The sequence below is a fragment of the Panthera tigris genome, chromosome F3, assembly GCF_018350195.1.
Source record: "Panthera tigris isolate Pti1 chromosome F3, P.tigris_Pti1_mat1.1, whole genome shotgun sequence".
Lineage (NCBI taxonomy): Eukaryota > Metazoa > Chordata > Mammalia > Carnivora > Felidae > Panthera > Panthera tigris.
Genome location: NC_056678.1, coordinates 68,290,954 through 68,307,133, shown reverse-complemented (window position 1 = coordinate 68,307,133; position 16,180 = coordinate 68,290,954). Strand labels below are relative to the sequence as shown.

At 60.6% G+C, this 16,180-nt stretch overlaps 2 protein-coding genes across 2 annotated transcripts; one reads left to right on the top strand and one right to left on the bottom strand.

Annotated features, from left to right (window-relative positions):
* Positions 1 to 9: 9 nt before the first annotated feature.
* On the top strand, positions 10 to 5,095 carry MTX1 (metaxin 1). The gene is made up of 9 exons (XM_042975731.1): positions 10 to 293; positions 400 to 562; positions 1,830 to 1,899; positions 2,019 to 2,098; positions 3,529 to 3,621; positions 3,763 to 3,945; positions 4,065 to 4,141; positions 4,510 to 4,664; positions 4,756 to 5,095. Exons 1-9 carry the CDS (start codon positions 10 to 12, stop codon positions 4,968 to 4,970), a joined length of 1,320 nt encoding a protein of 439 aa, XP_042831665.1. The 3' UTR covers positions 4,971 to 5,095.
* A 472-nt stretch (positions 5,096 to 5,567) lies between these two features.
* GBA (glucosylceramidase beta) lies at positions 5,568 to 10,002 on the bottom strand. Its single transcript, XM_042976856.1, has 11 exons — positions 9,843 to 10,002; positions 9,392 to 9,479; positions 8,955 to 9,146; positions 8,670 to 8,816; positions 8,253 to 8,386; positions 7,848 to 8,020; positions 7,404 to 7,641; positions 6,862 to 7,086; positions 6,336 to 6,499; positions 5,851 to 5,967; positions 5,568 to 5,762 (listed from the first exon to the last, which is right to left on the bottom strand). Exons 1-11 carry the CDS (start codon positions 9,867 to 9,869, stop codon positions 5,657 to 5,659), a joined length of 1,611 nt encoding a protein of 536 aa, XP_042832790.1. The 5' UTR covers positions 9,870 to 10,002; the 3' UTR covers positions 5,568 to 5,656.
* Between the last annotated feature and the right edge of the window lie 6,178 nt (positions 10,003 to 16,180).

The following is a 16,180-nucleotide window of genomic DNA, read 5'->3' as shown; positions in this document are numbered from 1 at the left end:
GTGGAAAACATGCGGCGCGGGGGACCCCCCCCGCGGCCCCCGCTCCGGGCCGAGCCCCGCGAGGCCCTGGCGCAGCCCAAGCCGCGTGCAGATTTGCGAGAGCCGCCAGAGCCCGACCGGACGCACAACACCCGCTGGGCCGGGACCCGCCGCGCCCTCGGGGTCCGGGGCTCCCCGCGGCCAGGGCGCTCAGCCTCCGCCAGGAGGGCCCGGCCGAGAACCCTCCCCCACTTCGGGAGCCGCCTCTGGAGCCGGCGGCGGCCGCCCTCCCGCAAAGCCCGCGGCCCCGCCCCGCCCCGCCCCGCTTCGCCTCGCCCCGCCCCGCCCCGCTTCGCCTCGCCTCGCCCCGCTTCGCCTCGCCTGCGGCCTCCCCTCGGCCCGCGCCTCGGGCGGCGCGAGGGGCGGGCCTGGGGGGGCGGGGCCGCGCGGGGGGCGGGCGGAAGCGCGGGGGGAGGTGCTTCCGGGACAGAGGGCGGGCAAGATGGCGGCGCCCATGGAGCTGTTCTGCTGGACGGGGGGCTGGGGGCTGCCGTCAGTGGACCTGGACAGCCTGGCCGTGCTGGTGAGGGGTGGCGCCGTCGCCCTCTGCTGCGCCCTGGAGGACTGGGGAGGGAGCCGAACTAGCCGATCGTCCGGATTTGACCAGGGCGCCTCAGCACGGGCTCACTGGGGGAGACTGAGGCAATCAAAGACTGAGCCTGGCCGACGTAGGCTCAGTGCCCTGTGGCTTAACAGCCTAGGTTTTGCGCAGCCATAGGAAGAGGCCTGGTCGGGGGTTCAGGAGATGGGTTTTAGTCCTTGCTCATCCATTTACTGGCTGTGTGACCTTGGGGCTATCCCTGGTCTCTGAGGGCTGTTTCTTCATCCGGAGGTTTACTGAGCCTCGGCGATCTGAGGGTTCTCAGGCGTGGCATTCCTGTCTTCTCAGCCTCCCTTTCCTCCTCCTCCTCCTCCTCCTCCTCCTCCTCCTCCTCCTCCTCCTCCTCCTCCACCACCACCACCTCCACCTCCTCCTCACTACACAGCATTACTGAGTTCGTTTATTGAACCAAAAGGCCTCCCGCCAGGCTCTGTGGAAAGAGCTTTGGAGTCAGTTCCTTCACTTTATTCACTCACTCTTTCATTTAATAAGCATGTTATCAGGCCTCTCCCAGATACCACACCTTGGCGTGCAAAGATGAGTAAGACTTAGTTCCTCCCCTGTAGTTGTTTACCGAAAGGCAAACGTGTTAGCAAATAAAGGTAATAAGTTGAGGTGCCAAGGTTTAAGTAGGAGCAGGCCACAGAGACTCCCTCAGAAGGGCACGATCAGTGCTTCCAGGAAAAGGGATATACTGGGTAGGAAGAACTTATGAGGATGTTTGTACATCAGGTAGATGGCAGGAGAGGGAAGGCTTTTGCTGGCAGACCTAGTATTAGAGACCGGTTCACAACCCCCCCCCCCCCCCCCCGCCAAGCCCTGCGTTACCCGTTGTAAAATGGAAACCATAACGTCCACCTCTTTGTGAGGCAAGTACCAAGCACAGCACAACAAGGGTTCAATAAATATTTTTTCTTTTTTTCTTTCGTTTATTTATTTTGAGAGAGAGATCGCGCGTATGCAAGCAGGGGAGGGGCAGAGAGAGGGAGAGAGAGAATCCCAAGCAGGCTCCGCACTCACTGTCAGTGCAGAGGCCAACACAGGGCTCGAACTCACCAACCGTGAGATCGCGACCTGAGCCGAAAATCAAGAGTCGGACGCCCAACCGACTGAGCCACCCAGGAGCCCGTTTTTGCTCTTCCTGATTCCCCTGTGGGGGCCTCTCTGCCTTCTGCTTCCTTCCCTGCAGACCTATGCCAGATTTACTGGTGCCCCACTCAAGGTGTACAAGATCACCAACCCCTGGCGGAGCCCTTCAGGTACCCAGTGTCCCTGGGGGGTGAGGAAGGGGAGGAGCAGGAGACAGACAGGAATGTGGTGTAAATACACGTGGATAGGCAGCTAAGGGTCTGTGGGTGTCCTTTTCTCTCCACGTCAGGGACTCTGCCTGCCCTTCGGACCAGTCACGGCGAGGTCATCTCGGTGCCACACAAGATCATCACCCATCTTCGAAAAGAGGTAGGTGGCTTGGGTAGGAGGGCTGCCGGTGAGAGTGGTCGAGTCATGTCAACGCATCACACGTCCGCCATCTGTGCCGAGCCAGAAGCAGGAGGCCCACAACTTCAAGGAGCACACAGTCTGATGGGACAGACACACTGTGTGGATTCAGTAAGCGCTCGGCCAGGCGTTAAGCTGGGGCGCTGGGGCGGTATCCGGAGGGACAGGGCCTTCTGCCTGCTGGGCAGGGAAGGAGAGGTAAACGGGCTGATGACACCTAGAAGGGAAAGGAGGGCAGGAGAGAACGTTTGGCTCAGGTGAGGCCCTCGAAGGTGGCTCTGGAGAGGGACTTGTCAGGGCCGTTGTCCTTTTCTCAGGGCCCAGGTTGGGCTGGATATGGGGCTCAGGATGGACAAGGCGTAGAGCCAGGGTGGGGAAGTTGAGAGAGTATTACAAGAGGAATGGGGATATCTTGACTGTCCTTCCTCCTGTCCTTGGCTGTGTGACCTTGGGCAAGTTGCTTCACCTCTCAGAGCTGTAAGCCCCTTCTTTATAAAACTAGGGCTTTAGCCGGGATGCTTTCCGAGGGCTCATCTAACTTTCGTGGGAACACTTGGCAGATGTAGGAGCGTCTTGTGTTTTCCCAAAGGTGAAGGAGCTGGGAGGCATGGAGAGAGGGGATCCAGGGAGAAACCAAAGCTCCTGGTAGGGCCTGGGCCACTGCCCCGTTTCCTTATGTATGAGCACAGTTTTTCCAGTCTGCAGGGTTTTTTCCTAACACAGCCACATTGAGAGAGGGCTGTTACCCCATTCTGCAGGGGAGAAACTGAGGCTCAGAGAGTTTTTTTTTGTTTTTTTAAGGATCAGGCTCCAGAGGTCATGTGGGGACAAACCTCACTCAGGATGTGCAGAGAGGGTTGCTGAGGTGTGGCAGGCTGAGACATGGGGCGCGGGTACAACGTGTGGTGGTGGCACCCGGGCCATGGAATGAAATGGAACAAATAGCCAAGACCTGGGCATTGAGAGAACCAGCCAGGGGGCCCTGGTTCCTGAGGCCTGGGCTGAGGCCCACACTGCATCTGAGCTCCACTGCGCCGGCCCTGTGGTGCCCGGACTGGGAAGTTCCTGTTAGAAAGTTGCCGTCAGCGGGCGTGCTTCCAGCTTTCCGTGGAGACTCCAGGAGCCGCTCCTGGTTTGCGGCTGGGGCCTTCCTCTCCCCCCAGCGGGCGCCCGACCTTGATGGCCAGCAGGCTCCAAGGCCCAGGCTCTCCGCCAACAGCAGCAGGCTACTGGACGGGCCCAGGCGAGGGGGCCTCGGCGGGAAAAGCTGCCTGGCGTCCCTCTGCTACACGCAGGGGCCGGTGAGGGTGGTGCCGGACAGGATGCCTCCCTCCTTGGGGAAGGGCCCCTGGAGCCTCCCGGCGTCCCCCTCACGGTCATCTCCTCCACAGAAGTACAACGCCGATTACGATCTGTCGGCCCGACAAGGGGCAGACACCTTGGCCTTCATGTCTCTGCTGGAGGAGAAGCTTCTCCCCGTGCTGGTGAGTGTGACCGAACCTCCCGACGTCCATGGCCAGGAAGGGGGGCGGGGCGCACATGCACGCCGCGGGGAGCCCGCCCTAAGTTAGGCAGGTGCACCGGCTCAGACCTGCTTCGTCCCTCCTGCCTGCTCCCCCATCCAGATCCATACTTTTTGGGTGGACACCAAGAACTATGTGGAGGTGACCCGGAAGTGGTATGCTGAGGCCATGCCCTTTCCCCTGAACTTCTTCCTTCCTGGCCGCATGCAGCGGCAGTTCATGGAGCGGCTGCAGCTGCTGTGCGGGGAGCACAGGCCTGAGAATGAGGAAGAGCTGGAGAAGGAGGTGCGTCTGGGGCCGGGGCCGCGGTGCGAGCGGAGCCCCGAAGAGGACGGTCGGGGACGGCTGTGGGGGGGTGCCCGGGGGCCCCGCAGCCGCGAGCCCGCCCCGTGTCCTCTCTGCAGCTGTACCAGGAGGCTCGGGAATGCCTGACCCTGCTCTCCCAGCGCCTGGGCTCTCAGAAATTCTTCTTCGGGGACGCGTGAGTCTGCCTCCGGGGAAACTAGGTGGTCTGGGGGGTGGGGGGCGAGAGGCAGGTTCAGACGTCGCTGCGGGGCCCGGGGTGGCCCGGGCGCTGTGCAGGAGGTCCTCGGGACGGCCCGGACCCGATGACAGTGGGGCTGTGTGTGAGGCGGGAGGGCCGCCAGGCGCAGGAGGGGCCGCGGGGCTCTCAATGTGCCCTTTATGCAGCCCTGGGATAGAGTCCCATTCAGGGCCCGGCCGGCCCCACCTGGGGAGCCCTCCCCGCTCCGGGTGGGTCCAGGACGGGTCCAGGACGGGGTGTCCCGCCCCCCAGGGCCCCGCCCCCGGGCCGGGCTCTCCCCTGCAGCCCTTCTCTCTCCGCTCCAGCCCCGCCTCGCTGGACGCCTTTGTCTTCGGCTACTTGGCGCCGCTGCTGCAGGCCAGGCTGCCCAGCGGGAGGCTGCAGGCCCACCTGCGGGGGCTGCACAACCTCTGCGCCTACTGCGCGCACATCCTCAGCCTCTACTTCCCCTGGGATGGAGGTGAGCGGCGGGCGGCTGCGGGCCGGGCGCTGGCGGGGGCGGGGGGGGGACACGGGAACCAACCCCCCCCCCTTCCTGCCTCGCTCCTCAGCAGAGGTGCCGCCTCCACGCCAGACGCCAGCGGGCCCCGAGGCCGAGGAGGAGCCGTACCGGCGCCGGAACCAGGTGCTGTCCGTGCTGGCGGGGCTGGCGGCCATGGCGGGCTACGCCTTGCTCAGCGGCATCGTCTCTATCCAGCGGGCGGCACCCGCCCGGGCCCCCGGCACGCGGTCCCTGAGCATGGCCGACGAGGAGGAAGACGAGTGACCCCGCCTCGCGCTCCCGGAACGGACTTTTCTACTCTCACACATTCCAGAGGCTCCTCTGCTTCTCCGTTGTTGGTGCGGCTGGAAAACGGGCGCCACTCCCATAATAAAGCTGTCCACGCGGGCTGCAGTCGCACATTCTCTTTCTTAAGGGACCGTCATCTTTCCAGGAGCTGCTGGCTGGTGGGGGGGCGGCCGTCGGGTGCCTGAGCCCCCCCACCCCCGGCCCCCCACCGGTGCCTGGCTTCTCGGCTGCCTGTGCCCTGACGCCGTGACTGCTTCCGCACGGCCCGCGAAAGACACAGTTCCCCCCTCCCCCATACCCCCGTTTGGGGCCCAGCTTCTCTGATCTCCCTTTCCTCGGCCTCCCCCGCCCCCAGCTTGTGTCCATACGGACAGTGAGCTCACCCTGGGCCCGGGCCCAGTTTCCACGGGAGCCAGCACATAGCACACACTCACAGGCGGGGGGCGGGGCCGCCGGGGCTTCCCTGGGCTCCCTTTAGGGGCCTCCAGGCCCTGGCACCCACCAGGGGGAGAGTGAGTCACGCAAACCACGGCCCCTGGGCTTACGTCACCTAAGCTCGCCCTGGCCCTCGTATACCCTCTGTAGCCACAGACAGCGTGTGAGCCGACTCTGTCCCTTTAATGCCCCTGCCGAGCCCAGGCGCTGCTTGGGTATCTGCCCCATCACTGGCGACGCCACAGGTATGTGTGAATGGAGTAGCCAGGGGACAGCGTCTCCATGAAGCCCACGGCAGGGTCCTCGACGGTGAGGGGCACGTCCTTCGGGGAGCTGGGGAAGCAAGGGAGAAGCTGAGCGCTGGGTCCTGCCGAGCCCACCGCCCGGGCTTCAGCCCGCTCCTGGGCCCTGCCGCTCTCACCGGTTTAGCACGACCAGGACCGCAGAGCCGTCGGGGCGCGTTAGCGCCACCGTGTCCAAGCCGTTCTTCTCGCTGGCCAGCAGCCCCACTCTCTGCGAGCCCTCCGGAATGAACTTGCTGGGGGGGTAGGGGGAGAACGGGCGTGGTCCGGGACCCCAGCCTCGCCTCCCCGGGCCGGGGCCCGCTCCCCCAAGGGCAGCACCCTTGCCGAAGCTCTGCCCCACCTGCAGACCGCAGCTCTATCCTGCCGGGCAGGCCCTGCCCTCACATCCGGTCCCCAGCGTCCGGCATGCCGGGCTCGCCCACCACCGCCTAGTCACTTCCTGCCTGGATGGTGCAAGAGGCACAGGGGCGCCTCTCCCAAGCTCCCACCCTGAACATCTTCCTGTTCCCTCACGGTGTGGGGGGGGAGGGGGGCGCCAGGAGTCCCCGGCCGGGCAGGAGACCGGCCTGGCAAGGAGGCGGGGCGCCCGCCCTCCACTCACCTGAAGTGGCCAAGGTGATAGAACATGGGCTGTTTGTAAAACGTGTCTTTGGTGATGTCTACGATGATGGGGCTGTCGACAAAGTTGCGCACCCAGTTGGGTCCCCCTTCGGGGTTCAGAGCGAGGTTCCAGTCTGTCCAGCCGACCACATGGTAGAGAAGGTTCTGCGGGAGGAGCAGGGCAGAGACAGCCCCCACGTGGGGTCCTCAGACGACGTAGTTAAGGGTCGAGGAAGACAGGCTGGCGGCGCCCCGGCCCCGTGAGGGGCGCTCCGCGCCTCTAACACCTAAGGAGGGCGGGGCGGCGAGGACGAGGCAAGGAAGCAGAGGCACGTGGAGGCAGACGTGACGGCCAGAGAGGCCAGCACTCGAGGAAAGCGGTGGTGGGATGTGCGAGCCCATGAAGGGGAGGCAGGGATGACGATGCCCCGAAGAGCGAGTCAGCCCGGTGAGCTGGAGAACAGGCCCTCCTGCGGTGAGATGAGGGCGGTCTGCGCCTGCCTGGCGGGAGGGGCCTGGGGGCTCACCGTGATGATGCTGTGGCTGTACTGCATCCCTCGGTCCCAGGAGCCCAGTCGCACACTCTGCTCCCAGAACTTGGAGCCCACGCAGGCCTCTGAGGCAAAGAGCATGGTGTCGGGGAACAGGCGGTGTGTCTCCCCCAGGGTGGCCTTTGCAGGAGCCAGAAAGTCCAGGTACCAATGTACAGCAATGCCATGAACGTACTTAGCCGCCTCTGGGTCCGCCAGCACCTGTATGGGGAAGGGGCTGCTCAAACCGGGCCCTGCATGGAGGGTTCCGGAAGCAGCCCTGGGGACCTGAGAAATGGGCAGTGGGCTGCAGGCAACTAGAGGGGTTAAAGTGACAAACCACGGGGACCTCTGGGGCCCTGGAGACGCAGAGGAGGTTATGACCCCTGAGCACCCCCCGGGGGGCCGCCTGGGCGCCTGGCTCCAGCCCAGGGAGTTCTAGGAATCAAGGGCTGAGGCAGGGAAGACACTGTGGGAGCCGGTCACCTGGAGGCTAGATCTGGGGGTCGCCGGGCTACCCCGGAGGCCCTGGGCCTTACCACCTGGGCCCAGCGAGGCAGCAGCAAGCGCTGGTCGTCCAATATGAGCAGGCGGACGTCGCGGTGCGTACTGTTGGCGAGGGTAGGACCCAGGTCCCGGGCGATGAAGTCTCGCTGGTGTTCGGGGGTGAAGCCCAGGCACTGGAAGGGGTACCCACTGAGCAGCCCTGCAGAAGGCTCGTTCTCTGCCGTCACTGCCCAGAACCGTAACTTGTGCTCCGCGTAAGCGTCCAGGAACCTGACGGGGAAAAGGGTGTGAGTGGCCCTGGACAAGAGAGGGGGACCAGGACCCTGGGGAATAGGAGGCCCGGTGAGGCGGGGAAGACTGACAGGCAGAGCGTGAAAGGACCAGCAGGCAGAAAGGTAGTCTGAGGAGTCGGATCTGGGGGCGACCCGGGTCCACGGCAAGGGAGGGGGTGCGGAGACGTGGGCTTGCGGCCTTACTTAACAAAGTATCTGGCCCAGGTCTGGTGGTAGAGGTCTCCCGGCTGCCCCTTGAGTGACCCCTTCCCGTTCACTGCCCCGTTGGTCTTCAGCCAAGTGGGTGACGTCCAGGGACTGGCGAAGAGTGACACAGGGCGTGGGGCCAGCTCCAGCGCCTGGTGAATCAGGGGTATCTAGAGACCGTGGAGGTGAGGAGAGAGACACCCAGAGCTGGAACATGGGCAGACCGGCCCGACCAGTGGGTCGGGCCGAGCCATCGGCCCCTGCCCTGTCCCGCCAGCCCCCACCCCCCACCCCCGGGACAGAACCGAGCGCAGGGGGCGGGCTCTGTGTCCCCCTGCAGGCTCCTCTAGCCTGAGGCTTCTCACCCAGCAGGCATCCACTCCACCGGGGCCGAGTGCCCACCTTGAGCTTGACATCTTCCTCGGGGAGGATGAAGTCACGCAACTGGAAGTCGTCAGGGCTGTCATCGTAGGTGTAGGTGCGGATGGAGAAGTCGCAGCTGGCCATGGGTACCCGGATGATGTTGTACTCGATTCCTGCAGAAGAGGAAGGCCGAGACACGAGCGTCTGAGTCAGCAGGAGAATGTGGGACCTGCCTACCACCTGCCGGTCCGAGACTGTGTCTGTGGCGGGCCAAAGGGAGCCTGGGGTCCCGGCTGGGGTCCGTGGAGCCAGGCCCCTGGGTGGAACACAGGTCCTCTGAGCTAACACCCAGGGAAAGGTAGGAAGGACCCAAACGTCAGGGAGGGGTGGAAGTCAGGGTCACGGGAAGGTCAGAGTGTCAGTCGCACTGTGTCATCCTGTCCCCCTCGTCCTCACCTTCTTCAGAGAAATAGGATTTGAGTAGCAAATTCCGGGCAGGGGGTGACAGGGCAAGGATGTTGAGGGCAGCGGCGTCCGTCATGGCCCCTCCAAATCCCTTCACTTTCTGGAACTTCTGATCTGGCTGCAGGGTCAGCAGCAGGCCTGCGGATACACAGGAAACGGCGGGGGGGGGGGGGGGGCGGTGTGAGCGCACAGGGAGGAGGGGGCGGTGAGCTGCTGGCATGACTTAGCTCCGGGAGCGTCCCAGCCTGCCCTGGGGATGAGGCACACAGCGGTCACCTGTGCCCGTGCGGTTGGCCCGGATGGGCCCCAGACTCAGCTCCATCCGGCGCCCGCTGCGCGTGCTCTCGTATCGGCTGAAGGTGCCGGGGGCGGGCAGGGTCAGGGGGTCGAGAGAGTCACAGTACGTGGCATTGCAGACACAGACCACCGAGCTGTAGCCAAAGCTTTTAGGGCTGCAGGGGCGGGCACCTGGGAGGGAGGAGCAGAAGCAGAGGCCGGGGCTGAGGGAGGACAGGGAGAAGGGACGCACCTGGCCGGACGAAACGGACACTCATTTCAAAACTCCTCTCGCTGTTCTGCCCCCGCGAGGTTGGTCTCAGTCACTCAGAAGGTTTGCCGATCGCCCCTGACACGGCAGCGTGCCAGAAGGCGCCCACAGGACCGTCGGGCAGGGGGAGCCTCCTCAGGACCGACGCCCCTCGCGACTCACTCACCTGAGGCCCACGGCACCGCCTGAAGGAAAAGCAGGCCCACGAGCCTGGCAGCCAAGACGCCTCCCCGGCCTGGGGGCTCGGGGCGCTCCTGAGGACAGAATGAGGACCGGCTGGAAGGCCGCTCTCCACCCCTCAGCTACTCTCCCGTGGGCGGGGGGGGGGGCCCACAGCCTGGCTCCCACCTGCCTCTGATGGCGATGGCACAGGACCCAGAGACACCCGGGTGCTGCCCTCCCACCGTGCCCTCTGCCCACCCCGACCAGGACCCTTCTCCACCCCTCTTCCCTCCCGCTTCTCCCTGGACCCCACCCCCCCTCCATCTGCCCCTCCGTCAAAGAGCCACAATGGCCTGGGTTTGAGGAGACTATCATCCATTGAATTCCAGCCTCCGGATGGCCAGGATTCCAGAAGCAGAGCGACAGGACCCGGCTGGGAGCTGTGGCTCACTCACCTCTCGGGGAGGAGTCGAGGGCTCCATCACCAGGTGACGGCACTGCAGGGTTCCCGAGCCTCGGGAGGACAGAGGGTCCCCTAAATACAAACAGGGATGCAGGTCCTGGCAGTAGCTGGACACCCGATCAACCCTGCGGGTTTAGTTCCGGCATAAAGGGGGGCGGGGGGGAAGTAGGTGGGTCACGTGACGACTCTGGGAGTGTCACATGATACAGGAAGTGAGGCAATTGCAACCATACTTGTAAAGGGCGACTGGCCTCCTCCAGGCGGTTGGCGATTATTCATCCTAGGACGTCCTGGGAGGCACGTGTGGGTGACAGCCTCAGGAAGAACGTGGATCAAGGATCCGCGCGGTAGGTTGGGTAGAGGCTCCCGAATCCCTGAGGATGGACGACACAGCAGGCCCACCGCTTTCCCAAGAAAAGAGGCTTGTGAGTAACAGCCAATAAAGGTGGGGCGCCAGGCTGGCTGGGTCGGTAGAGCAGGCGAGTCCTGATCTCCAGGTTGTGAGTTCAAGCCCCACACTGGGCACAGAGCTTCCTTAAAAAAATGAATACAAATAAAAATAAAGTAATACTAATAAAGGTGATGCTAATGAAAGAGATTCACCTCCAGAATCCTGGAAGTGGTTAAGGCATAATTTGCCCTATAGGCCTTGTGAGGGGAGTCACACACTTAACACGGGTGGTTACAGGGGCGCCTGGGTGGCTCGGTCGGTCGAGCGTCCGACTTCAGCTCAGGTCATGATCTCACGGTTCCTGATTTCGAGCCCCGCGTCGGGCCCTGTGCGGACTGCTCGGAGCCTGGAGCCTGCTTCGGCTTCTATGTGTCCCTCCCTCACTACCCCTCCCCTGCTGATGGTCTGTGTCTCTCTTTCTCAAAAATAAATAAACATTTAAAGTTTTCTAAAAAAAAAAAAAAAAAATCACATGTAGTTACAGACGAAGAGAAGGTAACAAGCGTTCGTGGGGTGGCCGTGCATGGTGGGAGTGACCCAGGAAGGTTTCTCGGAGGAGAAGGGGTGGAAATGCAGGGAGGACAGGTCCTGGCCGAGGGCGGGAGTCACCAACACCAAGTCCCTCATCAGACGAGGACTGTCACAACTGGTTTTCCTTGGTTGTGCAAAGCGGTTCCAAAACCGGTCGGTATACGCAGCTGTGTCCTCAGTGGATGTGAGAAGGGGTTGGGCCGCAGTGGTGCCTCCTGGGCACCTCTGATTTAGCGGGAGCGACACGCACGGCTCCGAACCGTGGCTCTGGGGGCTGATCTCCTCACCTGTGAGACGGAGCCCTGACTGGGACCAGTAAGCCGAGTGCGGCGCCTGGAGCCCAGGAGGGGCTGGAGAGCCGCTGGTTTCCTGTGTGCCTGTGGTCTGTTGAATCATTCCAGTGACGGGACGCCGGGGAGCTCAGTTGGAGAAGCACCCGACTTGGACTCAGGTCATGATCTCGTGGGTCGAGAGTTCGAGCCCCGCGTTGGGCTCTGCGCTGACACTGGGAGCCTGCCTGGGATTCTCTCTCTCTCTCTCTCTCTCTCTGCTCCTTTCCCAGCTTGCTCTCTCACTCTCTGTCAGAATAAATTAAAAAAAAAAAAATTAAAGAAATGATTTCAGTGAAGACTTTCCAGACACACTCCGGGCAAAATTGATCATTGCCTCTAGGTTCCTACGGCCCTGAAGCCTAGTCTCAGTGAGACAAGCTGGGTTTGAATCCTGGCTCCCGCACTTTCCAGCTGGGTGACCTTGAAGGAACTCCTGCATCACGCTAAGCCACACGCGCTGCGCTGCCGAGGTGCCGGTCCCTGCGACGTCCCCAAATGTGCCAAGCCCGACCGCGGACTTCGTGGGGGGGGGGGGGGCGCGTCCCGATCTCCCCTGACAGTAAGTGGCTAAGGAGGGGCGCAAATTAGCTGCAGCAGAGGGCTTCCCGACCCGACCCGGCGGGAGTCTGGTTAGGGGGCAGACCCGCCCCCCCAAAGAGCTGTGGGTCTTTCCACGCAGAGAACCGGGTCGTAGCCCTTCCGCGTCCTGCTTCCCAGGCCGCAGGAGACCCAGCCTCTCCACTTCCGGGGCGGGAATCGCGTTGGACTGGGCCCAGAGCAGGGTGTCGGCGGGGTCGCTGAGGGGGGCTTTCTGGGGTGTCTGTGGAAGCAGCCCCGGGAGGGGCCGGGACAGCGTCTGGGAGTCCTCGCGCCCCGTGCGCGCGGCCTGTGTGCCGTCCCGCGCCAGGCGGCGGTGACCGGACCCCCGGGTGACGACGTGTGGCCACACACGTGTGTGCACCAACCACAGCAGCAGGCTAGGCGTGTGTGTGGAGGGAGCTCGCCGACCGTGAAGACGCGCCTTCCTCCCACGGCGCAGCTGGCCGGGCCCCGGGCGGGCGGCTGCCAAACGGTCAGTGGGAGCCGAATCACCGGCCCCGCGCCGGTCTCCTGTTTTTCCGGGAGGTGCGGTCAGGCCTCGCTCTCCGGAGGAGGGCGGGGACACCCCGCACCTCACCGCTGCCCTTTGCTCAGCCCGACGGTGTGTGAAGCACATACCCCTGGCCCTGGCCGGCTCGCAGGCTGCAGCGCCCTTGTCCCTGCCCTGGTCCCCTCGGCAGGCACACGGTTGATGAGCGTCTCGTGTCCCCCTCTGACCCTTCCGTTTGTAAAGAGTTTCCAGCACAGACATCATCTCATCTTTCAGATTTCTCTCACAATGTGATTTGCCCTTGAGGCTTTTATATGTTTTTTTTTTAAGTTTATTTCTTTTGAGAGAGAGAGGTGGGGGAGGGGCAGAGAGAGGGAGAGAGGATCTTAAGCAGGCTCCCCACTGTCCGCGCAGAGCCCAGCTCAGGGCTCGAACTCATGAACCGTGAGATCATGACCTGAGCTGAAACCAAGAGTTGGATGCTCAGTGGACTGAGCCACCAGGCCCCCCTCTTTTTCTCCCCCTCCTCCTCCTCCTCCTTCTTCTTCTTCATGCAACAAGAAACATTTATTTCACAGAGCTTCTGTGGGTCAGGAATTCAGGAGTACCTTAGCTGGCTGCTTCAGATTTGAGGTTTCTCATGAGACTGTAGCCTAGATGTTGGCCGGGGCTGTGGCCCTCTGCAGGCTCGGAGACGACCTGACGGTGAGCCGCTAACTAACACGAACCGGGCGGACCGAAGGCTGGCTGTTGGCAGGAGGCCTCGGGTCCTCACCGTGTGGACTTATCCACGGGGCTGTTTGCGCGTCCCCACAACATGGCAGCGTGAGAGGTCTCAGGGAGACGGCCAGGCGGGAGCCCCGGGAGCCACACATCGTCATTTCTGCAACACCCTATTGGTCACACAGGCCTCCCCTGTGTGATACGGGGGGCGGTGCTGAAGGACTGACAAAGGTATGAACACCAGGTGGGGCCATCTAGGAGGCTCCCTAGCAGAGTCCACCCTCTGGTCCCCAGTAGTCATGTCCCTCCCACACGTAAATATTTTACCTCCCCCCAAGCTCCCCCACAATCTCATCTTATTATAGCCAAAGTCTAGAATCTCGTTAGGCAATGGTTTCTTATATATGATTCCAAAACACAAACGACAGAAGAAAAAAAGATAAATCGGACTCGTCAAAACAAAAAGTGTTTGTGCAGGGCACCTGGGCGGCTCAGTCGGTTGGGCGTCCGACTTCGGCTCAAGACATGATCCTGCAGTTCGTAAGTTCGAGCCCCACGTCGGGCTCTGTGCTGACAGCTCGGAGCCTCGAACCTGCTTCGGATTCTGTGTCTGCCTCTCTCTCTGCCCCTCCCCCACTCACACTCTGTCTCTCTCGCTCTTTCTCTCTCAAAAATAAACATTAAAGAAAATTTTTAAACCCTCTCAAGTATATAGTTTAATGGTTTTTAGTAAATTTACTGAGTCGTGCAACAGTTAATCTCCATTCTCACCCCAGTCCCAGGCAACCACTGATCTATTTTCTGTCTCTAAAGATAGCCTATTCTAGAATTTCATATACATGGAATCATGTGATATGTGATCTTTTCTGTCTGACTTCTTTCGCTTAGCATCATGTTTTGAGGATCATTCATGTCATGGCCTGTTTCACTGTTTGTTCCTTTTTGTCGCCGAATAGTATTCCGTTGTATGGACATACTTTCGTTTCTCTCTCTCTCCTTTTAAACGTTTTTAAGTTGATTTATTTTGAGAGAGAGACAGCACGCGTGGGGGAGTGGCAGAGAGAGAGGGGAGAGAATTCCAAGCAGGCACCACTCTTCCAGCGCGGAGCCTGATGTGGGGCTTGAACTCACGAACCATGAGATCACCACCCGAGCCGAAACCGAGAGCCGGATACTTAACTGAGCCCCCCAGGCGCCCCTGATACTTGGGTTTCTCTTGAGGAGTTTTCCAAAGCGGCTGCACCATTGACATTCCCCTCGATGACACATGAGTGTTCCAGTGCCTCCACATCCCTGACAACGGTTGTCACTGTCTTTTTGATTGTAGCCAGTAGCCATCCTAGCGCAGGCGCAGTGGTGGCCCACAATGGTTTTGGTTTGCATTCCCTTAATAACCAATACTGTTGAGCATCTTTTCACGTGCCTGTTGCCCTTTGTACGTTATCCTCGGGAAAATGTCTGTTCAAATCCTTTGCGCATGTTTAAATTGGGTTGTCTGTTTATGATTGAGCTGTAGGAGCTCTTTATATATCTTGGATCCTTGGCCCTTGTCAGATATATGACTTGCAAATATTTTCTCCCATTCTGTGGGTCATCTTGTCACCTTTTTGTAAAAAATGTTTTAACATTTATTTATTTTTGAGAGACAGAGAGAGAGCAGGAGCAGGGGAGGGGCAGAGAGAGGGAGACACAGCATCCCAAACAGGCTCCAGGCTCTGAGCCATCAGCACAGAGCCCGATGTGGGGCTTGAACTCACGAACCATAAGATCATGACCTGAGCCAAAGTCGGACGCTCAACCAACTGAGCCACCCAGGCGCCCCATCTTGTCACCTTCCTGATGGCGTCTTTTGAAACACAAACACTTGATTTTTTTTTAATTTACATCCAAGTTAGTTAGCATATAGTACAATGATGATTTCAGGAGTAGATTCCAGTGATGGATCCACTTTTTTATATTTTTTAATGTTTATTTATTTTGGAAGGAGAGAGAGAGAGCATGAGCAGGGGAGGGGCAGAGAGAGAGGGAGACACAGAATCGGAAACAGGCTTCAGGCTCTGAGCTGTCAGCACAGAGCCTGATTACAGGGCTTGAACCCATGAACTGCGAGATCATGACCTGAGCCAGTCAGATGCCCAACCGACTGAACCACCCAGGTTCCTCTGGAGAGACTTTTTTTAAAAAAAAAACTTTATGTTTTAATTTATTTTTGAAGGAGAGAGAGAGAGAGACAGAGCATGAGCGGGGGAGGAACAGAGAGAGAGAGGGAGACACAGAATTCAAGGCAGGCTCCAGGCTCTAAGCTGTCAGCACAGAGCCTGATGCGGGGCTCAAACTCATGAACTGTGAGATCATGACCTGAGCTGAAGTTGAACGCTTAACCGATTGAGCCACCCAGGTGCCCCTGGAGAGACTTTTTTAAATGTTTATTTAATTTGAGAGAGAGAGAGAGAGAGAGAGAATGAGCAGGGGAGGGGCAGAGAGAGAGAGAGAGAGAGAGAGAACCCCATGCAGGTTCCACAGTGTCAGTGCAGAGTGCAGAGCTCAGCGCAGGGCTCGGTCTCACAAACCAAGAGACCATGACCTGAGCACAGATGGTCTGACGCTTAACCGACCGAGTGGCCCAGGCCCCCCGCAGATCACACCTGGACTGAACCAGTAAACAGTGTGTCGCATGTGCAGCTGGCTGGTGGCCTTGCAAGCACCTGCAGGAGCACAGGGCACAGCAGAAGGCTGTTCGACCACGTCTCCCGGTCACCGAGCTGCATGCGCTCCCGGTCACCGAGAAGGCAGCTGCAGCCACGTCAGGACGATGTACTGTCTCCACGCTTCCCTCTCTGCCACGATCTTCTCCTAAATTGTTGGGCTCTATCCAAAAAACCCCCAAACAACAACAACAACAACAACAAAACTTCGCGTAAAACTTCTCTGCATTATTATATAATAAAGGCTTGCTTAAATTGAAAGGCTTAAAGTTTTTTTTTAATTTTGTCTTTAATTTTGAGAGAGAGAGAGACAGACAGAGTGCAAGCGGGGGAGGGGCAGAGAGACAGGGAGACCCAGAATCTGAAGCAGACACGGAATCAGCACAGAGCACAGGGGAGCTCGAACCCAGGAACCGAGAGATCGTGGCCTGAGCGGAAGTGGGACGCTTAACCGACGGAGAACCGCCCCCCCCCCCCACGCGCCCCTGCAAGGCTGAA

Excerpts from the sequence above, each read along its gene's own strand:
- GBA (XM_042976856.1), bottom strand. The coding sequence starts at position 9,869 with ATGGAGCCCTCGACTCCTCCCCGAGAG. Across the intron at positions 8,021-8,252 it reads AGGAAGATGTCAAGCTCAAG|ATACCCCTGATTCACCAGGC; the intron begins GTGGGCACTCGG and ends CACGGTCTCTAG. Across the intron at positions 5,968-6,335 it reads TATCACCTTGGCCACTTCAG|CAAGTTCATTCCGGAGGGCT; the intron begins GTGAGTGGAGGG and ends CTACCCCCCCAG.
- MTX1 (XM_042975731.1), top strand. The coding sequence starts at position 10 with ATGCGGCGCGGGGGACCCCCCCCGCGGCCCCCGCTCCGGGCCGAGCCC. Across the intron at positions 3,946-4,064 it reads AGGAAGAGCTGGAGAAGGAG|CTGTACCAGGAGGCTCGGGA; the intron begins GTGCGTCTGGGG and ends TCCTCTCTGCAG. Across the intron at positions 4,665-4,755 it reads CTACTTCCCCTGGGATGGAG|CAGAGGTGCCGCCTCCACGC; the intron begins GTGAGCGGCGGG and ends CTCGCTCCTCAG.